This window comes from Octopus sinensis, linkage group LG30 (assembly GCF_006345805.1).
Source record: "Octopus sinensis linkage group LG30, ASM634580v1, whole genome shotgun sequence".
Classification (NCBI taxonomy): domain Eukaryota; kingdom Metazoa; phylum Mollusca; class Cephalopoda; order Octopoda; family Octopodidae; genus Octopus; species Octopus sinensis.
The window spans coordinates 8,017,146-8,041,760 of NC_043026.1; the positions used below are offsets into that span (position 1 = coordinate 8,017,146).

The following is a 24,615-nucleotide window of genomic DNA, read 5'->3' on the forward strand; positions in this document are numbered from 1 at the left end:
TAGACATGCATAAATTCTATAGGTTTAAAACCTTTCATCGGATCTCCATGAATCGAACTTTCTTCAATGCAGTTAATCCTACAACCTCTTTTGTATCTACCCCTTTTGATGTTTGGGAATTCTCTGATGTTTTTTCGGCTGACGAGTACGAGCCATCTGTATTCACTGCATTTTTTGTAGCTTATTAAAGATGTCCTCGTACGAAACGATCGTACCGAGATTTTAATCCATTCTTGTTGCTTTTTTTCCTATATATATATATATATATATATATATACACACACACACAAACATACATACTTATAGCCTTATGTCTATACATACATTCCTAAATATGTGTGTATATATATATAAACACATTTATATATACTGTATATAAATATATACACACGCACAAAGAGAGAGTGTTGAAGAATGTTACAACGATAAGTGTTAGTGTGTAGAATGCAATGTATGCGATGCAGGTTCGATTCCCGGGCGAAGCCATTTACAATAATAATAAGAAGAAGATTGAAGTTTAATATTTCTGGAAATATTTATTTGTCAAAATAAAAGAAAGCAAAAGATTGACGTCCAGGAATAATTCCAAAAACCATAAAAGAATTTTCTGAAACATCCAAACCAAGAACTTCAAAGACTTCATTATCATCCTCACTGAGGAGTAAATATTTTCGATTATCTTCAGATGTTTCCTCTTCAATATGTCGAGGTATTTCGTAAATATTGTTTCTTCTATCTGTTATATAAACACATTCACCAATTATTGTCAGATGAGGTCTTGGAATATAATATTCCCGACCAAAAATTATTTCTTCTTTTATTCTTATCCTCCTCACCAAAGACTTTTCACTGAACGATTCCACAAAACAAAAACTTCCTTCCATCCAGACACCTTCTCCTTCATCTCCCTCCCCAAAACAACAACATCACCAAAAGATGTGACTCCCACATCTACCACCCCTTCCTCTCCCTCCAACCTTCCCGATCTCCCCATCTTCCCACGACACACTTCATCTTTACATTTCCCATCGCTGATATCAACCACATCCACATAATAAGAGTCAAAGATGTCGGGGTCTTTGCAATAATAGTAATCCTTGTTGTTCTCCCATATTCTTCCGTATTTCTTGTCTCTCTCTTCTTGTGTTATGTCTCTAATATAATGACCACCACACACGAGTTGATTGTCGTTGTATTTATAAATCCTGTTGTAGTATTTCTCAGTTCTGATGGTTTTTAAACGACGGAGATCCCTGTTGAAGACCCTCATTTCTCTCCCAAAGGCGACAATGAAACATTCCTCTGTCCACCGACATATGTCCAGTGGTGGTCGTTGTTGTTGTTCATGTTGAAGTATGTCCACTGTTGTTGTTGTTGTTCTGATTAATGTGACACTTTCTCGAAACATCAACACACTCACATTCTCATCTAACTTAATTAGTTTACTGTTCCGGTCCCTAATGTCCCTCAAATCATAATCAACAGGTTCCTCGAATGCAGGAATGGAAAAAGGGACCATTGCTGTCCTATATGGAAGTCTCCTCACTGATATTTCATCAATTCCTGAATTATTAATCTCCGCTATGTAATTACCACATCTCACCTTTAATCTACCTTTACCAATTATTTCACCTGATTTACCTCTTCTTCTTCCTCCTCCATCTCCATCTCCTCTTCTGTATTTCAATTTATTAATTAATTCATTACTGAATATTTCCTTGTTCGTTTCAGATGTAATGGAAGGGAAACGAAGACCAGAATCAAGATTTGATAACGACACAGAATCCAGAATGTTCACTTGGTCCCCATCAATCTTTATGCAATGACATTCAATCAATTCATTATGTACACACAAGTAAATATTTCCCACTTTTCTCCATATTACACCATAAGGGATGAGACTCGACCAAACTTGAGATGTCTGCAAATCTTCTCCATTCAGTTGAAATATTTCTTTCCTTTTAGGAACCGTGGCCATTATGTGTGATTCATGTGTAAAACACACACCACCAACTAAACTTGCAACTTTTCTGTGACGTAGCAACTGGCCGTCTTCATCGAATATTTTAACATTTCCATTATTGGCTTTTTCACACACAACTGTCTTTCCTTCCTCAGAGACATCAAAATCTTTTACTTGAACAGGACATTCGTCTGTTTGTAAACGAACAACCGGGAAGCTGTCTCGATTCACCATAAACAACCCTTCAACATACAATTCATTCCTCCATCCCCTCCTATGGCTTCCAACAAACCTTGGTCCTTTACAGTCTATACTGGAGAAATCTAATTTATGTTTAAAAATTCTTTTGTTTAAAAATATTCTCTCGTATTCCCCATTCTGGGTCAAACACAAAATTTTTTTATATCCAGATAAACGAAAACATTTCTCCCACCGACCATAAATGTACAAAAAACTGTCATCAATTGTCATCCTGTCATCATCACCAAAATACTTCATGTAGTGTCTGACTGAATGTAAATATTGACCACCACTGTTGAAGAAAATGATGAATTCTTGTTTAAGACAATGATGACATCTTCATCAGTAACTTTAATATCCTGGATTCTATCATAATACTTTCCATCTTCGTTTCTCTCTATTAATGGTTCAGGTATGTCTATTTTGTTTGTTTCCTTCACACTCGAACGTATTTCATCAATTTCAACAAAATACAAATGTCTTACATCTCTCCATTCACTCAAAACCAGTTGATTATTTGATAAAGAAGCTATACAATCATAATTATTTCTCGTTTGGTAAATTAGCAACGACAATGGATATTCCACTTTTAATGTCAACAGTTGGTGTTTATTAGGATCTTTATAATCCCCATTCGTAATGACCAGTGTGTTTGACTGCCATCGACACATTTTAGTATTGTCATAAACATTCACTTTGATTAAATCCAATAGGTGACCATCCAGTGTGAATATCTTAATGTTTCCATTCTTCCTGTCACATCCTGCAATCAGATTATTTTCTGTAATAACCAAACGTTCAATCCACACTGGTTCTTTGTCTCCCAAATGTTTAGGGAGAGGAATATGTCTGGCTTTATCAGAAACTTTCAGGTCCTGTAGATATAAAGTGGAAGACAACATTTCGCTGAGAGAAATGTGTCTGGAAAATACATCCACCAGGTCGATATAATAATTAAGATGATTATTAGTAACAAGATCATTAACCAACAAATTATGACCTCTATGACCACCACCACCTATTCTAGTGTTGTACTGAAAAGCTTTTCCCCTAGTAACAATCAATAGCTTTAGTGTTTCCTTGTCTATTGATAATGATTTCACAAACACAGGGATATTAATTGTCTTAATTACTTCGACTTGATTATAATAATTAATAGTTAAAATGTCTAAATGTGATGGTTTATCACAATAACAAACAATTTCACGTTCACCCATCTTACACACCCGTACATAAGGCTGCCTTAATAATACACTTCTCACTGTATTTGATAGGTTTCCGATGACCCTTAATTGTTTCTGTAGGGGTAATGTGACCCCTATATGATCAGAACCCCATCGACATATATCTGTGGCTGTAGACGGCAGAGATAATCTGGACACAATGTCTCCTTCCTCAGAAATGTACAACAAGCAATCATGGTTGATGTCGAACACCACCAACTGTCCATTGGACAGATTACATATTTCGCCAATGACAAGTTTTTGGTCATTCTCCTTTTCTTTGAGTCGTAGATTTAGATTTCTGATATAAGGATTTTTAATGGGTAAAAGGCAGCCAGACGACCGGTCTTGATACTTGTAAAGAAGAACCCTGTTGAGTTGAGTGTCCGGGACATAAAGAGTTCCTTGGAAAACAGCAATGTGAGGGTGAACAGGGAAAGGCAGTTCCCACTGCCATTTCATTTGTCCATATAGATCGTAACATCTGAGAATACAGTGTCTTCTGAAGAGGACATAGAAATAAACATTATCAGAGTAGATGTGATGAGGGTGGCCATAGAATGGAAGGTATTTTTGAAAAAGTTCTTCACCACATGTGGAATAAAATACCATTTTATTTTCGTTTCCATCTATGACTACAAAATTAATTGGAGTTGCAGCAATGCTGACATTATGATGTCCCAGAGAAATTCTTTCTGCAATGTCAACTTTATCTTCGTGGATCAAGAGGATATGGACCTCGCTTTTGTTTCCACTTGTGGTTAGAGCTAAACACTTATTTGATACAACATGACATAGTGTAATGTAATCAGTATGGACTTTCATTAAAGGGCCTTTTCTTAGTTCAGGACAGGTGATATACTGAAATCCTTTCATTTCACGATAAAATACCAGGAATCTGTTTGCGTTTATTCTACAACAGAAAGAAGGAAGCTCAAGGAAAACTGAATTATTTTGGTTAATTATTTCCCCATTATCAGTGAATAATTTAGCTTTCTTGTTTTTGTAAATTATTAATATAGAAGATGTAGACATAGGTAGAATATTTGTAATGTTGTAGCAATCCTCAATATCAATATAGTCTTTTAAACTGGGGGTATGTAGCTGGTGGTTGTATGACAGTTTGGGCCAAAAGTCTTTATTCATTTGAATACCATGTGGTCTGCCGCAATAATCTGTTACCAAAATGGTATCTTTACCAACAGAAATAGAGCGGCATTTCTTGCCAATGTCCCTCCTTGTTACACCACCTTTAGCTGAAATCCTATAAATTATTTGTCCCTGGAGGACATAGAAATAATTTTGGTACAGAGAGATTTTACTAGGGAGATGCAGAGAATGGGTCTCTACCTCCCATAACTGTTGGCCATCCAGTTTAAAACAGATTACTCTTTTAATACTGGGAAATGATATTAAAAGAATATTCTGGACCCCTACAGCAATATCTGTAGGGGTTTCTTTGGTAATAAATTGATAGTTAATAGTGTTATCCTCCCAATCAAATTGGTAAACTGTTTTACCAAACATTTCTACACCTATTAGTGTAGAATCTTCCAAGTAACTCACCATATATAACCCCAACTTTATCCTTTTGATCTTAAAGGTTTTGGGGCTGATAATAAGAATCATTTCTTGGAAGGGGAGGGTTGCCAGAACCATGTCTTCACTGATTCTGGTGAAATTGGTGACAGAAGATGGACAATGGACATCAATTCTGTCACCATTTCTTGACAAACAACATATTGTCATAAAATGGTGGGAATATGTTACCATTCCCTCACGTATGACAATGACATTGGATATTATGCTTTTCTCCAATTCTTCTCCAGATTCCTCGATCTTTGCTTCTCTTGTCACAACCGGGCAAAGAGGCCGGAATTTTGTGGGTAATTTTGATGGCTCAATGGTTTTGTGTTTGTCTTGTAAATTATTTCTCTGTAAATAGTGTTCCAGGAACAATTCTAGTTTTCCAGAAATTATTAATTCTTGATTGTAAACATTTTCTTTTTGTAAAGTAATTGTATCCATTCCTATATTTTTAAAAAAAGTACATTCTTCTTCCTGAGAATTTATCAACAAATTAATTTTGTCCTCATAGGCATTGAATCTTGTATAAGATATGTGTTTGTCCAAAACATCTTGTTTTCTAATTATTTCCCAGTTTTTAGGGTCTCCTTTATTGTCACCTCCTTCTTCATCCCATTTTGGTGTCGAGCCCCTTAAAGCTCTTTTCTGAGTATTTTCAGTCTGGTCTTCCATAGTGAATCTGTAAAGAAATATAAGGAAAACATTTAGCTTTGTGAAAATATTAAAGTTTCAGGGAGATGATGTTTGCTTCATCATTTGAAAAACACAAACAAAACATTTATGTATTTCTGTCAGTGAATTAATCTTGTCTAATTAATATTTAAACAACTAATTACAATCTATTCTAAGATGTATTAATAAGTTTTATTAATTACATGGAGTCTAAATATTAGAAATAATTATTTTCACTGGAAATGATATTTGCTCTCAACATCACAAAGAAATAGTCATGTGTGGCTTAGATTTATTAAACGATAGTTAGTCAAAGAGATTCCCCTGCTCCAAAAGCACTCAATAACGAGACACTCTAAGCTGTAGAGAAAATTAACTTTAATTGGTGTACATGCTATATTATGTCCCAACACACAGCAATCATGTTCAAACTTCGTTAACATGGAACAATTAGCAAAAGATAGACTTTATTAGGTTTCATAGACATTTGTCAGATACAAGTATTACTAATGATGGGACAGTCATCGTTGGCTTGGTTTCCATCATATTTACCTGGATTAACAGATACGAATAAAGCTGGAGATGAAACTGTTCTTAACCTGACAAATGCTGTAAATCTCTCAACATTTCAATATAATCCACACAATTATCATACACAACATTGATTAAACTGGGAAAGCTTATCCAAAGATAGGCTTTCATATAATCACACTGATAGACAGCATGTTGAGAGGATCGTTATTATTTGTTGCTGATTGAGATCATAAAGATTGGTTAATGAATAAGCCCAATTAATGAAAGGTAGGTTCATCTTAATTATCTTTATATAAGGGACAATGTTGGGTAGCAATGAGAAAGATGTGTTTGTATGAAAAAGGGGTTTGACAGGTGAAGTGTGTTTTGTTTTGTGTCAGGTGAGGAGTTATAACTTGGTGTAGTTTATTATGAAGTATTGGGGGTTTTATGAGGTGGATTAGGAAATATTGGTGGGGGTGTTTAATGACATTGTGGTATCCCATCATCATCAGAATGATCCTCCACCGCCTCCTTGGTCTATGAAATAATGACTGTTAATCTGTTGACCCCAGGGGGAATGAAAAGTAAAAGAGACCTTCTTCAGGATGTCAGCTCTTTGAATAAACATGGACTAAACAACAACATATTTTGGAGAAAAGCTGGATAAGGCTATGTTGTTGTTATTGCTGTTGTTGACAACAAAGTTTATAAAGAGAAAAGCAGATAATTGCCAATATTTCTATTGTAAAATTAAATTGGAATTAATGTTTATGTTTCATTTGTGCCATTCTACTTGGTTTATTTTGGGGAAGAAAAACCTACAAAACCCCTCATAATAATTAGACTTTAATCTAATCGTAGATGTATTTATATACACATGCATACATATATATGAATGAATGTGTATAATATATACACAAGGATGCACATATGTATATTTATACATCCATACGTCTGTATGTATGTATGATGATCATCATTTTACCCCCACTTTCCATGTTGGATGGTTCAAAGAATATCTTGCCTGAAGTTACATTTTCTGGTTATCTTTCCACAGCTGGATGCTCTTCCTGACACCAACCACTGCACAATGTGCACTGGGTGCATCTTATGGCACCATCACTAGAGACGATCACCATGTCCTTGACAAAACTAAAGGGTCCCCTCAATCTCTGGGTGTGACATATACCTTGGGATGGGTGAGAGATCTAGGGTAATAAATATATGAAAAGGAGTGGCTGAGTGTTGGGGAGAGACTCAGGTAGGTCCAGTAACATCCCCAGTTTCATTGGAAGAATGGTGAAGAGAAGAGATTTACTGCAAATCTTTGTCACAGCAGTAAGATAGAGTAAAAAGAAGAAGAGAGAGTGATTGAGAGATGAAAGATAGAGGTGGGGGTGATAGGGGCATGGCAGTAGGGACTCAAGGTCCGAGAGTTGACACTCATCAAACTGGGTTTTGGAGGTCTGGGAATACACCTCCAAAGAACCAGTTTGATAAATGCTAATAAACGAAAATTTCGGATCTTGGGTCAGTTTGTTACTTCTGCTAAATATTTATATATATATATATATATATAAATCAAAATCAAAATCCAAGTCGATCAACATCAATGGAAATTGTAGCTGTGATACCAGTGCCGGTGGCACATAAAAAGCACCATCTGATTGTGCAGCCTCGTCTGGCACCTGTGTCGGTGGCATGTAAAAAGCACCCACTACACTCACGGAGTGGTTGGCGTTAGGAAGGGCATCCAGCCGTAGAAACTTTGCCAGATCAGACTGGGCCTGGTGCAGCCTTCTGGCTTCCCAGACCCCAGTTGAACTGTCCAACCCATGCTAGCATGGAAAGCGGACGCTAAATGATGATGATGATATATATATACATATATATACCTTCACATACCCATGTATAAATATTTGTGTCCATGTATGTTTATAGCTATGAATCAATGAATGACAAAAGAACAAGAGTTACGTAGACACCTTCATTAGCTTCCAGCTGTTTCTGCTACAGGAAGCAGTGAACTCGAGCTGAGTGTGTGTGCGCGTAGGTGTCTGTGCATTTGTTTATGTTTGCAATCTCTTTTAAGTTGCTCCAGGCAGAAACATCTGTCAACCAATCACCCCCACCTTGGAAGACATGGGAAATAAGAACTTTTGTTCTTGCAAAATGGTTTTGGGTGAGCAATAGGAAGGCTGTCTGTCTGTAAAACAAGGCTACAATAATATATTCATCTAACCCATGCTAGCATACAAAGTCAGATGTGCAATCAAACATAAGTAAACCCATGTTTATTCATTCATATACTCTTATGCATGCATAAACACACACACACACGTGTATGTGTGCATCTGGTGTTAAGAAGATCATCCAGCTGTAGAAATCTTGCCAAATCTTTCATTGGAGCTCAGCAATGTCCTCTGGTTCACTGCTTCCTCGTCAACTGTCCTACCCATGCCAGTTAGGGAAAATGGATGTCAAAACCTTTATAATACATCAGGTGGTGTATTTTCTTTTCTGTATTTTCCTTCTAATAATTTTGTTTTGTTTCTTGCCAGGTTCTTGTGAGTGCCACTCAGTCAAGTCTATGACTATACTCGATGAGGGTCACCAATCTTCAGCTGGTTTCAAGCAAGAGAATATTTCCCCAAGTTCTTCCAACATGAACAGCACAATGGTTGGATATGTTTTCTGGTGGAACACTGCAAACAAACGACTCTGTTTGTGTGACGTGACATTTGTTTATAATTCGCAGCAGATGTCAAAACAAGGAGACATGAGCAGACATATGCACACACACACACACACACACACACACACACACACACACATGCATACACATACATGTACAAATGTAGATATGCATACATGAATATACACACACATGTATATACCATAGGCTTTATCAGTTCCATGTATGAAACCCATTCACAAGGCTTGAGTCGACCTGGAACATTAGAAGAAGTTAATTCTTTAAGGTGCTGCAAAGTGGGACTGAACCTGAGACCACAAGGTTCTGAAGTGAATTTCTTAACCATACAGCCATGCCCCCAAATTTTTTTGGTAATATTTTGAAGATAATAATAATCCTTTCTACTATAGGCATAAGGCCTGAAATTTTGGGTGTGGGGGGTTAACTGATTATGTCACCCCCCAGCCCCTAACTGGTTCTTATTTTATCAATCCCAAAAGGACGAGGGGCAAAATCAACCTTGGTGGAATTTGAACTCAAAATGTAAACTTGGAAGAAATGATGCAAAGTATTTTGTCTGGCATTTTGTAACAATTCTGCTTGTTCATCACATTAATAATAATAATAATATTAATAATATAATAATAATAATAATAATAAGAAGAAGAAGAAGAAGAAGAGAAGAATATCAATAACTATAACAATAACAACATCAATAATAATAATATTAGCAGCAGCAGCAAAAACAACAACAACAACAGCAATGATTTCTTTTATTTTTTTTTTATATAATAAAAATGATTTCAAGTTTTGGCACAAGGCCAGCAAGTTCAAGGAAGGGTCCAGTCTATTACACTGACCCCAGTACTCAACTAGTACTTAATTCATCGATCCCAAAAGGATGAGAGGCTAAGTCAACCTTGGTGGAATTTGAACTCAGAATGTAAAGATGGACAAAATGCCGCTCAACATTTTGCTTTGCATCCTCACAATTCTGCCAGCTCGTCACAGTAATTATAATAATAATAATAATAATAATAATAATAATAATAATAATAAGAAGAAGAAGAAGAAGAAGAAGAATATCGATAACTATAACAATAACAACATCAATAATAATAATATTAGCAGCAGCAGCAAAAACAACAACAACAACAGCAATGATTTCTTTTATGTTTTTTTTAATATAATAAAAATGATTTCAAGTTTTGGCACAAGGCCAGCAAGTTCAAGGAAGGGTCCAGTCTATTACACTGACCCCAGTACTCAACTAGTACTTAATTTATCGATCCGAAAAGGATGAGAGGCTAAGTCAACCTTGGTGGAATTTGAACTCAGAATGTAAAGATGGACAAAATGCCGCTCAACATTTTGCTTTGCATCCTCACAATTCTGCCAGCTCGTCACAGTAATTATAATAATAATAATATAATAATAATAATAATAATAATATAAGAAGAAGAAGAAGAAGAATACTTTCTTACTATAGGCACAAGGCCTGAAATTTGCAGTCAGGGGACTAGTAAATTACATCACCTCCAGTGCATAGCTGGAACTTATTGAATCGACCCCAAAAGGATGAAAGGCAAAGTTGACCTTGGTGGAATTTGAACTCAGAATGTAGTAGCAGATGAGTCATAATAATAATAATAATAATAATAATAATAATAATGGCTTCAAATTTTAACAGAAGGCCAGCTTGTTCTGGAGAGCAGGTAAATTGATTACATCTACCCCAGAAGTCAAAAGGTACTTATTTTATTGACCCCGAAAGGATAAAGGTTGATGCCGACAAAATTTGAACTCAGAACGTAAAGGCAAACAAATAGCTGCCGAGCATTTTGCCCAGCATGCTAACGATTCTGCCAGGTCACCACCCAAATAATAGTAATAGTAATTAATAATAATAATGGTAATAGTAATTAATAATAATGATAACAACCCTTCCTTTCCTATTTTATATCCTTCATATGTCCTTCTCTTCTTTTACTTTCTTCTCTCTCTCTCTCTCTCTCTCTCTCTTTCTCTCATTCCCTCTCTCCTTTTCAATATCAACTTCAACATTTTATTTCCCTTTTACATAAACATGTATATATTATGTGTGTGTGTGTATTTATATAGTGTACGTGTATATATGTATATATATATATTCTTTTATTCTTGTACTTGTTTCAGTCATTTCACTGTGGCCATGCTGGAGCACTGCCTTTAGTCAAACAAATTGACCCTGGGACCTATTCTTTGTAAGCCTAGTACTTATTTTATTGGTGTCTTTTGCTGAACTTTTAAGATACAGGGATGTAAACACACCAAAATCGGTTGTCAAGCAATGTTAGTGGGACAAAAATAAAGACACAATTACGTACCTATTTCATTTCTTAGCTTATATTTCTGTAAAATTGATTTACAAACTTTGAATTTTCCATGCAAAATAAAATCTAAAACCTTTTGTCATTAAATATAATTTACATTTTCTTTCTTTAGAATTCATCAAATATTTTTGAAATTGTTCAAAAAAATATAAACTTTCTCTTCTTGTAAAAGTATTTGAAATCCTGGACACATTTTTTATAGTTTATAAAATGGTAGGAGGAAATTAGCACAAACGTGAAGAGTGTGTGTATATATGTATGTATACAAGTGTGTATCTCTCTCTCTCTCACTTTATATATATATATATATATATATATATCTCTTATTATAAAAGGCAGATTTTATCTGCCTCCCTTTGGGAGTTATACAAATCTACAATATAGGATTTCTTCAATTACAATTTACCTAGCAGTTTTAAGAGTACAATGCATCGCGTCATGCCAGGTCCAGTTTTTAAAATTTAAACTCCAATTAAGCAAAATTTACAGAAAACTCACATTCTGGTGTGTGTGTCAAATGCTTTTCTTAGTTTGGTTTACACCACACGCAAACGCACACACACACAAAGGGAGCGAATTGTTTCACTGACGCTATCACCCTTCTCCTCCTTTGTCTTTGCAAGTTGGCAGCTATTAAAGTGAAAACAGTGAATCCGACAGCGATTAAGAACACGAATTAGCACCTGAATGGAGTGAAAATTTAAAAACTGTTTCTTTCGGTGATTTTTCTGAAGAAACTGCACCAAGCCACAGACTTTCCCAGAAGAGTAAAGCCTTACACTATTTCTATTTACTTTTTCGAATGAGCCTATTTGAAATCATTACGGCAGAAACGAACTGTTACGCTAAACGTAAACAAAACGAAAGAAACGATAGTTTGTTATTTCCCACAACCTTAAATGAAATTAAGGCCTATTTTGCCATAAATATTATTATGGGTATCAGAAAGTTACCCAGAATAACAAATTCTATCGTAAAATTTTGTTGTATACCCAATTGAATATTAGCTAATAACCATTTTCTATAGCGATGTCTGAACAAAATTTTAATAATTTTACAGAAAGTTACCCAGAATAACAAACGAGCCCTTCTGGGTATTAGCGCGCGTCTACGATGAGTCTACGATTTAAAAAAAAATTACGATCATATTTTTCCATTTTAATGCATTTTTTTCGCTTTTATATAAGGAAGTAACTCTCTAAAAATATCTACGATGTGTCAACGATTTAAAGAAAAGTTTACCTTAATTTTTTTTCAATTTTTAATGCATTTTTTTGCTATTTTTTGGCTATAACTCTAAAAATGCTTATATAGTTATTTCCCTTACAAACCCGAGCAACGCCGGGCGATACTGCTAGTCTTATTATAAAAGGCAGATTTTATCTGCCTCCGTTTGGGAGTTATACAAATCTACAATATAGGATTTCTTCAATTACAATTTACCTAGCAGTTTTAAGAGTACAATGCATCGCGTCATGCCAGGTCCAGTTTTTAAAATTTAAACTCCAATTAAGCAAAATTTACAGAAAACTCACATTCTGGTGTGTGTGTCAAATGCTTTTCTTAGTCTGGTTTACACCACACGCAAACGCACACACACACAAAGGGAGCGAATTGTTTCACTCACGCTATCACCCTTCTCCTCCTTTGTCTTTGCAAGTTGGCAGCTATTAAAGTGAAAACAGTGAATCCGACAGCGATAAAGAAAACGAATTGGTACCTGAATGGAGTGAAAATTTAAAAACTGTTTCTTTCGGTGAGTTTTCTGAAGAAACTGCACCAAGCCACAGACTTTCCCAGAAGAGTAAAGCCTTACACTATTTCTATTTACTTTTTCGAATGAGCCTATTTGAAATCATTACGGCAGAAACGAACTGTTACGCTAAACGTAAACAAAACGAAAGAAAGGATAGTTTGTTATTTCCCACAACCTTAAATGAAATTAAGGCCTATTTTGCCATAAATATTATTATGGGTATCAGAAAGTTACCCAGAATAACAAATTCTATCGTAAAATTTTGTTGTATACCCAATTGAATATTAGCTAATAACCCATTTTCTATAGCGATGTTTGAACAAAATTTTAATAATTTTACAGAAAGTTACCCAGAATAACAAACGAGCCCTTCTGGGTATTAGCGCGCGTCTACGATGAGTCTACGATTTAAAAAAAAATTACCATCATATTTTTCCATTTTAATGCATTTTTTTCGCTTTTATATAAGGGAAGTAACTCTCTAAAAATATCTACGATGTGTCAACGATTTAAAGAAAAATTTACCTTAATTTTTTTTCAATTTTTAATGCATTTTTTTGCTATTTTTTGGCTATAACTCTCTAAAATGCTTATATAGTTATTTCCCTTACAACCCGAGCAACGCCGGGCGATACTGCTAGTATATATATATTCTTTCCATCATTTAATCATTAGTACTTGCTGTTTAATTAAAATATTAACTCCATTTCCTAATTTAGCTGATCCACAAATAGATTCGGTTAAAATATTTACCGGACTTAAAAAGAAATACCGATGCTAATACAATCAGTTAAATACATCAAGGCAATGCTCCAGCATGGCCGTGGTTCAATAACTAAAGGAGTAAAACACATCAGCCTCACATTACATACATAACTGGAAATCTTTCTACCACCACGACCACCACCATTTAGTCTGTTAACCTATCTCTATAAATGACACACCCTCTCTTCAATTATTATTCATGTCTTTCTCATCCACAAATCTACACTTTAAAAAAAACACCCATCACTATTCTATTTCTCAACCAAGCTGATAATTCCACAGAAATCTCCAAGAATATTTCTAAATTTACCAAATTATAACATAGATTATTCCTTCAAATACAATATTTAAATGTAATTTATAAAAATATATCAAAACTGCCTGAAAATAAAACAAATTCCAATATAAAAGTTTATGCTTCAAATAGTTCTAATGAAGCTTTAACGAAGTGTATTGGTAAATTGCGTATTAAATAAAATAATTACCTGGATTACTTGTGTTGAGGTGTTTATTCTAGCCTGAAGACTGTCTCTCTCTCAGAAATATTTTGCAAGAGTGGCAATGGTTTGGCTAGTGTACTGCACTTAAAGCTATATTTATAATCTACCAGGAAGAAGTTTCTAGACACTTGGTGGGTGTTACCTTGTCAAACCATGTCGAAGCTGATCATCTAGAGCACCTGACAGTTTACGAGTACCACTACCACCAGAAAATATTTCATCTGAAGAGTCAACAAGTAGCAGAAGCCAAGAAATGGCAGAAGCTTTCGTACCATGAACGACTTCAGAGCCTCACTTTCCAAATCAGAGTGAGCTAGATGATTTAATCAGGGATCTGGGTCTTACTAAGTCAGGAGTTGAACTTGTTTCATCAAGGTTGAAGGAATGGAATCTACTGGGGGAAGACTGCAAGACATCTGTGAACTGGAAATGCCATGAAGTGGGGATCATGGTGAGAGATTTCATCAGGACGTTGCAACTATGGAAAGAAGATACCAAGGACGATGGGATACTGCTATGATGGGAGATTATATATGGTCTCTAGTCAGAAGAGATGAAGGTATACACTCTAGAAAATCTCGATCGTCAAAGCACTTCTCATCTTAAGAAAGAGTTATCAAGGCATTTACAGTGCAGAGTTTTATTGTTTCTTTTTGTTGTAACTAATATTATACTTCCTAAATACTTTTCAATCAATGAAAAATTACTAAATGTTGTGTAATTATCCTTACAATACTAAAATAGATTGAACTAACAAAGTGCTGTAGAGAAAAGTTACAAATAAACGAGCAAATATGAAATTAGGAATAAATAAATAACTATCGATGTTAGGTAAAAATGAATGTGATTTTTGAATTTAGTGGCAAAAAATGCTTATATGAACATTAAAAAATACAAATAAACAAAAATGTGTTTACATTGTGTTAATAGAGTCGTTAGAACGTTGGACTTAGACACAAACTTAATCAGGCTATAAATTTGTTTTTTACTTATTTTGCTTTCTTTCTTTTTATGGAAAAATCCGATCCTCAATATTGAAATTGTATACATATATAGCTACACACACACACTACCTTGTGGTATTTATACGAACTCTTTGTCTGCTGAGTTCAAATCCTGCGAGATTAATTTTGATTTTTTATTATGCAAGGGTCGATAATTAAAATGCCAGTCTGAGGTGGTGGTCTGATGGATTTATATATTTGACAAGATGCCTTGTAGTATTTAATGTGGTTCTTTGTGATCTGAGATCAAATCCTTTTGTTGCCTCCCTGGGTTGCAGACTTAATCTATCACCTTTTTTGACACCATCACCTGGCCCTTGAGATGCTTTTTAGGAGAGGATTTCTGTTGTATGTTAGGTCTCTTGTTTTGAGAATGTCTATCTTCCATTTACCACTTTTGAAGACCCTGGAAATATAAAGGACCATCGGCAGGGCCCTTCTTCCTTGCTAAGCTTTTAAAAAATTAAGTTTACAAAAAACTAATAATTTAACAGCCATAAAATTAATTTACAAATTTTAAATTTCACTTGAGAATTAGAAATCCACTGTAAACTACCTAAAATTGTGTATCCTTAGATGAACATATCCATTCCTCTAATTTCCATTAAATAGTTTTGACATAGTCATAACCAAACTATACTTTATTTTATATTCTGGAAATGAAAATTTTTACTTGTAATGTAACAGTGTAAAATCTTTGAAAAGTTTCTAGACTTTAAAATACTGCCTGAAAATAAAACAAATTCCAATATAAAAGTTTATGTTTGAAATAGTTCTAATGAAGCTTTAACGAAGTGTATTGGTAAATTGCGTATTAAATAAAATAATTACCTGGATTACTTGTGCTGAGGTGTTTATTCTAGCCTGAAGACCGTCTCTCTCAGAAATATCATGCAAAAGTGGCAATGGTTTGGCTAGTGTGCTGCACTTACAGCTATATTTATAATCTACCAGGAAGAAGTTTCTGGACACCTGGTGGGTGTTACCTTGTCATGGGTATGTATCTTGGTTTAAAAGTATGTCTGTTGTAGTGTATAGGTATGTGTGTGTATATGTTGGTGTGTTGTAGTATATGTTAGCCAGATTGCATCGACACGCCTATCTCAGATTACCACAGACTGTATAAATGACACCCTCTCCCCACCTCCCATCCAATCCTATATTCTTTCTTTCTCTCTTTACATCCTCTCCAACATGGCCACCACCACCACCTCCCATGCATTTCCATTCAAGTGTTTCATGTTTCTGAACCAATCATATTCACTTATTTTGCCTTCTTTCTTTATATGGAAAAATCCCATCCTCAACATTTAAATTTGTATACATGCTTATATAGCTACACACACACACCACCACACACACACACAATACATATATATACATATAAACATGTACCTACAAACACACCCATATACATACACACATACAGGCATACCTTTTCCAATGAGTTGTAGTGACCCTAACATTGTATACAATAAGCCCATTATAGTTATTATTATTATTATAATTAATAAGAATCGTTAGCATGCTGGGCGAAATGCTTAGTGGTATTTCACTTGTCGCTACGTTCCAAGTTCAAATTCCACCGAGGTCGACTATTGTTTCATCTTCCCAGGGTCAATAAAACAAGTATCATTTGAGTAGTGAGGCCGATGTAGTCGACCGTCCGCTTCCCTACAAAATGTCAGGCCTTGTGCCTTTAGAAGAAAGGACTATTATTTATGCAGTGAATGACTTCATCGTTAATGTGTCGGACATTGAACGAAGCAAGGAAGGAGAATGCTTTAGAGTAGCTAACCCTGCTAGAAATAACAGCCAAATCTCCTTCTAGTCAGATTCTATTGTTATAGGAATGTATATATGTATGTATTGAGCCAATGACCGAGAGCTCTGTATGGCTCGGTGCATCAGCATGGCCGCAGCTCTGAGCTGAAACTAGAAAAAAAATATAAATATATATGTATATATATATATATATATGTGTGTGTGTGTATATATGTATGTATATCTGCTGAGCTGGCAGAATCGTTAGTACACCAGGCAAAATGCTTAGCAGTGTTTTCATCTGACTTTATGTTCTGAGTTCTAATTCCATGGAGACTCACATTCAGGGACGATGGCCACTGGGACTGATGCAATCAAAACTGGAGCATTCCACGAACCTGCTGGCCTTGTGCCAAAATTTGAATCCAATATTTATAGATATAAATATAATTGTGCACATATTTATACACAAAAGAGGTGACCTTTAACAGGACACCTTACGTGCTAGAGAGGGCAGTTAAAGCCCAAACCACAAGAGTAATTTCAAAGGGAACTCAAGTTTCTCTATTACTGTGCAAATAAATTAATTTGCCCAAATGGAAATTGTTGTTAAGATACCTGTGCCGGTGACATGTTAAAAGTACCGTCCGAACGTGGCAGATGCCAGCGTGGCCTGACTGTCGTTCGTGTCGGTGACACGTAAAAGCACCAACAATCGTGGCCGTTTGCCAGCCTCCCCTCTTGCCCCTGTGCGGTGGCACGTAAAAGCACCCACTACACTCACAGAGTGGTTGGCGTTAGGAAGGGCATCCAGCCGTAGAAACGCTGCCAGATCAGACTGGAGCTTGGTGAAGTCTTCTGGCTTCCCAGACCCTGGTCAAACTGTCCAACCCATGCTAGCATGGAAAATGGACGTTAAACGATGATGATGATGATGATGATTTGTGGTTGTGTATATATATATGTGTGTGTGTATATGTATATATGTGTGTGTATATCTATATATATATGATGTATATAATATATATATATATATATATATACACATACACACACATACATACAGTCACACACTTTACACTCATGCCTTCCCCCAATACAATCTGGTCCTCCACCCCTTCTCAACAACACTTTCCTTTCCTCCTACTTCATGCCCCTCCACTCTCCCTCATATGCCTCCTCACACACATTCACTCTCAATGCCCTCACAGACGTACCATTGTCCCCTTAGACACTCCTGTATCTCTCACCCTCTTAGGGATCACCCCTCTCTCTTCTCTCTATCCACACACCCTGTCCAGTCTTCTGAACCCCTTCATTATGCAGGTGCTCCTACTTCTTTGTGCATTCACTCTGCCTATTCCGAATATGATCCTATTTAATAAGAGAGGAGGGGAGTGAAAAGTAACGCTCTCTTTCTGTAGAGAGACTGTCCAACTGTCTGTCTCTGCGTCCGTCCGTCTGTCCATGCATCCAATCACACAAACAGGTATATGGTTCAAATTTACAGGAAACAAAAGACAGGTGTAGGAACAAGGAACACATGTTTTAGTTAAAAGCTCGAGAATGGAAAGTTTATTTCATATTATTTACATAAATATATATATATATGTATATATATATATATATTATATATTATATTATATATATATATTTACCTATATATGATTGTTTGCATGTATATATACATATGTGTATATATATATATATGTACATATATATGTGTGTATATATATATATATATGTGTATATATTATATATATATATATATATATATATATATATATATATATACAAATTGAGATAGGGGTTGTAAATGCAACCCTCCATGGGATAACCATATCCAATATACTGCTATTTACTTATATTTATATTCTCTTATACATATTATACTTATTGTATCACATTACTCCTTTATGTACACTGTTTTGTTCTATATTATTATGTTTGACCTTAAAGTTTCTTATGTGGTGGTTTAATAAAGTATGTGATTGGGTATTATCTGGAAATTAATATTTGATTTGGATGTATTCTCCATTTTCTTATTTTGTATATATATATTTACCTATATATGATTTTTGTATGTATATGTACATTATGCACATAATGCAAGCTAATTAATTAGTGAGAGAATGTAACGCAGTCCCCATAACTTACTCAGTGCCCCAAAACCTAATAATTACGTGAGCAGAATGGTAACAATGTATTACTGGTATTTAATGTTTTTCACTGTCTGGCGAGATGCTGTGTAAAGTTAGTCCAAATAGTATGTCTTGGCTTCTAGATTTGATGGATCAGGGCTGAGTTGGGGCTAAACTGCTATAACTACACTAATACGATCCTCTCCCTCCGACAGGCACCATGACCACCACCACTAGCATGGACTATTAGAGAAAGTAGGTAAACCTCACCCAAATCACATGTGGAACAATAAATTTGTAGCTGGCATTCACTGACTTGATCAACAAGCTTGGGAGAAATGACATGACAGCAACAACAACACCAACAATATCACACCACCACCACCACCACACCACACCACACCACACCACCACACCACACCACACCACACCACCACACCACCACCACCACAACAACCACCACCACAAAACCAACAACAACACAACAACACACACCAACACACACACAACCACACACCACCACCACCAAACCACCACCACCACCACCACCACCACCACCACACCACAACACCACCACACCACCACAACCATCAAGACCAAAGAAAGAAATAAATTCATGATGTATAAAAGTTAAGAATGTTAGAGCTGTTAGAAATAGCAGCCAAATCCCCTTCTAACAACACCATTTTGTCTTAACATAACTTCATACATATTTATGTATGTGACCAGTGACAGTTGAATTGTACATGAGGGCTAGAGCTGTTAGAAATAGCAGCCAAATGCCCCTCCAACCTACTGAAATTAACTGCAGCTTATAAATTCTATGGCTGTCTTTCAACAAATGAACAACAGGTCCATTTAACTGCAGCACTTCATATGCTAGAAACAACAGCAAGATTTTAGCAAACATGTATATGAAGACAGAGAAAGAGAAGGAGCAATTTTGATGTAATCACCCCAAACAACCCCTCAAAACTTTTTCCTTTTTGTGAATTTTTAGAAGAGTTTTGTAAATTTGTTCTAAACACAGGAATTGATACAGTTATGCAAAAGTGAAAAGAAAAGATAGTTTTTGTGTTTTTTAAGGGCTATTTAGCTGTTATTTTTAGCATATCGCATGACCACTTGATACCCTCCTTGTTTGTTTCTCACTCTTACGTATTGATGTTTTCATTATCTTTCAATAAATTCATTTAATGGTCTTTTGATGGGATTTAAGCACAAAGTCCAGACTGTCCATTTTTTTAATTTCAAAATATTAAAACAAAATTTCCTGGAAACTGAAAAAAAACAAAACTGTTATGAGTGATTATATGGGATGCTTCAATCAGAATTCCGACATGGACAAAATATAGAAAGAAGCAGAAAGAAAAATATTTAAATATCTCATGTATCAATGCTTAATGGACACTAGACCTGCTGCAAGAAATAGCAGCCAAGTCTCCCTAAATCACAGACCTGTCTCTCTGTGTGTCTGTCTATCTATTATCAGCTCTTCTTCACAGCATTTTAGGATCAGATACCTTCCTTGCAACCCTCCTCCGTTAGACATTCAGTCCCAGGGCACCATTTTCTACCATACACATATATGATTATTCTTTGTCTGTTGGCACAAGGCCTGGAATTCTAGTAGAGGCAGCTAATTGACTCCATCGACCCTGCGTGTGAACGATTCTTCCACCTCACCGGCTTATACACATACACATACTGTAACGTCTCTCTCTCTCTCTGTCACTCTCTCCTTCTCTATCTTTCTATTCATCTATTAATTATGTAATAATTCTCATTTTACATTTAGCACAAGGACTGCAATTATTGTGGGCACCTAATCGATTACATTGACCCTATTACTTGATTTGTGCTCAATTCATGACCCTGGAACGATTGGATGCAAAGCAACCCTCACCAGAATTTGAACTCACAATGTGAAACTACGAAACGGCGTGAAGCATTTCCTCTGGCATGTGAGGGATTCTGCCAACACGCTGCCTTATGAACACACACACACACACACACACACATACTATAACTACAATAATATATATCATATATAGTTATATTAATACATATATGCTTCTAGAAATAGCAGTCAAATCTCCTAAAATCACACATCATGCTGTGTTATGTCTGAGGAAATTAACTGCATTGTAGGAAGGCTCGTTGGAATTACCAGCCAATTAAAGCTCTAATTACAGTGTAATTTCTAATGCATGTATATATGAGGTCATACAGGATCTCTATCTGGTAGCTAGATCAATGTTGATTCAACCCCTCCCCTTAAAATTTCTAGCATTCTCCATAAATCAGGAAAAAAAAATCTATTCTTTCTGAGGGCAGGGAGTCGCTTTTTGTATATCTGTGTTATAGTTGTATTGATATTTTCTCTTGTAGAAATAGCAGTCAAATCCCTTTAAATCACACATTATACTGAAATATTAGCATTGTGACTCGGCTTGTTAGAAATAACATCCAAATCTCCCTCTGAAATTAAACATAGGAGATGAAGAGAGAGCAGAATGAGAGAGAAAACAGTGAGAGAGGAGGGAGGACATATAATGATTGAGTGAGAAAGAAGGAGGGATCGCTGGAATAAATACAAGGCTTAACAAAAATATGAGGGGTGTTCATTAAAGATGTTCCCTCACCCACCCACTTCCAGTTATTGCAGGAAACGGAACTTGTACAGGTATAGTCATACCTGTCTCTCCATGTCACATTGTAAATTGCAGCTTTCCACTCGGATTCGTTTGTCTTTTGCGGCTGCTGAAGTGGACTAAGCTGTTATAATGGAGGCAGTTGAATGCAGATCAGGGATCAGGTTCTTATACTTGGAAGGTCGTACACCAAATGATGAGATGAAAGAAGCACTTATGGTGACGATGCACCATCATACAACATAGTCAAGCACTGGCATCACCTGTTCAAATGGGGCTGGACATTGGTGGAAACTGTTGGACAACCACATTCTGCCATTGATGATGATGCCATCCATAAAGTGGAAGCTGCATTTTGGAGGATCACCACAGAACTTTATGGCAACTAACCCAAAAAGTGAAGATAAGCTTAGGATCTGTGGAAAAAAACTCATTTACAACCATTTGTACATGTTATCAGCACAATGGATTCCCCAGATGCTCACATCTTTTCAAAAGCAGGAATGGGTCAATTGTTCCAAGGCCCTTTTGGCAATGTGTCAAGAAAATGAGGAGGTTTTTTTTTGGCAGACTTATCCACAGGATGAAGCATGGGTCCATCACAATGGTCCTGAGACTAAAGTCCAGTCAAAACAATGGAAGTATGATAACTCATCACCTCCAAAGAAGGGTCGTGTCCAGCCCTGACCAGGCAAGGTGATGCTCAATCTTTTTGGACCAGCACAGATTAGTGATGATGGATTTTCTGGCAAAGGGCTCCACAATTAATGGGGCACATCATGCTTCTCTGCCGCAGAAATTGCAGGATGCCATCAAAGCAGAGAAGCATGGCATGCTGACCAAAGGAGTCTGCTTCCTCAAAGACAACAACTCAGTTCACAAAACACATGTTGCCCAGATGGAAGCACACTCCTGTGGCTATGAAATCCTTACTCTCCTGACCTCGCACCATCTGACTTCCACCTCTTTCCGACCATGAAATCTTTTTTGAAGGGGAAGAAATTTTCAGATGACAAACTTATTTCTGAGGTAAAGCCTTGACTCTAGATGCAGCCTACCAACTTCTACAGATGAGGGATACACAACTGCATAAAAGAGACAGGAGAAGTGTGACACCACTTCTGGAGGACAATTGAAGGTTCCTATGGGACAACATGTTGCGGGCTACTGACCAGATCTGTGGCTGATGCAAAGGCCCACTTGATCTAAGGTGGCATGGTGGTGGAACAATGTAGTTGACAAGGTCATTAGGGAAAAGAAACAGGCATGGAAGGACTGGAAGTGTGGTGGAAGCAGGGAACTGTATCAGATCGCCCAGAGGAAGCTAGGAGACAGGTTTACTAGCCAGAAGGGAAGCAGGTAAGAAAAAAAATTTGCCAATGTTCTTTCTTGTGTGGACCAGAAACTCAAAGTGTTTCATATTGCAAGACAGTGTGTGAGAGAGAATTGTGATGTCAAAAGAGAGAAATGTGTCTGCATGGATGATGGGTCACTTGCATTTAATGATGCTGCAAAGAGAGAGACTTGGAGATGCCACTATAAATGGTTCCTGAATGGGAGAAAGTGTGCCAAATGTTGACCTAACAGAGGGATCAGCTATTCAAATTGACAGTACCTTGGTAGATAAAGCAATTAAGGGTATGGAAGCAGGGAAAGCTCCTGCCTCATTAGGAATCACTGCTGTGATGCTTAAAATATCTGGTGGTGTAGGCTGTAGTCTAGTCACATGTATAGTCAAGCAGGTGATGTGCAAAGGGGTCATACCCAATGACTGGTGTTGCAGCACCATAATCAATTGCTACAAAGGTAAAGGTGATGCATTAGACAAAACTAATTACAGAGGTATGAAATTGTTGGACCAGGTGATGAAAGCCACGGAGAGGGACATAGCCCAACTAAATAGGGAGTGAGTTAGTTTAGATGAGATGCAGTTTGGGTTTGTGCCAGGGAGAAGCACTATTGATGCTATATTTCTGGTAAAGCAACTGCAGGAGAAATACCTAGTCAAAGATAAGTCTCCATACTTGGCATTCATTGACATTTTTTATTGAACTTAAACATTTGACCCTTTAAATTAACTTTGGTACACGCAGCTATCAGGTGACATTTTTGTCACCTGGTCATAGTTTTCAGGGGTCCTTATGCCTCTGATCCACCTGTCCATAAGGGTATTCTTGGCCATTGAGGTGGTGGTAGGGTGTCTACCTGTTTTCAGTTGACTGGGCCAGAAACATGGATAATCTTGCGAAAACAAACTCATAAACCTAAAAAATAGGTTGTGCTTTATTGACTGAAATGACTAAATCTTTTTGAATAGAGAAACATCAGGTGAGTTTTATTTCAAACAATTGTTTTCGGGTAAGGTCATAAATATATCTGTATTTATGTATAAGTAAATGTGCACCCAAGCACATCTGCCCACACACACACTCACTCTTATGTATGTTTTTACTTAGACATAAACACAGGTGACATTGTAGCTGGCCTAAATCTCATCTTTTCAAATAAAACTCACCTGATTCTTCTATTCAGCAGGTATTAAATCCTTTCATTCAATAATGCACAACAACCGGTTTTTTTTCCTTTTTCACTTATTTTTTTTTTTTTTGCTTATTATTTTGACCTCTTGCAATTTCTATTCATGTGTATGTGTGTGCATATATGTATGCGTGTGTGCAACCACCTGCATGCTAATGTGTGTGCGTAGGGATGTGCCACACCCATCAAGACCTGGGCAGACATGAAGACTGCATGAAAAGAAAT

General features: G+C 36.3%; 1 protein-coding gene across 5 annotated transcripts in view; it reads right to left on the reverse strand.

Moving 5' to 3' along the window:
• Positions 1-1,995: 1,995 nt before the first annotated feature.
• The window catches only part of LOC118768538, a 492,176-nt gene continuing 469,556 nt past the window's right edge, over positions 1,996-24,615 (reverse strand). For 2 of the 5 annotated variants that reach the window (XM_036515221.1, XM_036515220.1), the window contains exon 2: positions 1,996-5,692. In XM_036515221.1, coding sequence (XP_036371114.1) covers positions 2,458-5,685 — 3,228 coding nt within the window. In that variant the 5' untranslated portion in view covers positions 5,686-5,692 and the 3' untranslated portion in view covers positions 1,996-2,457. Of the gene's footprint in view, positions 5,693-14,274; positions 14,423-16,124; positions 16,308-23,968; positions 23,992-24,615 lie in introns of those variants that run through there. The other 3 variants (XM_036515216.1, XM_036515218.1, XM_036515217.1) reach the window with 3 other exon arrangements.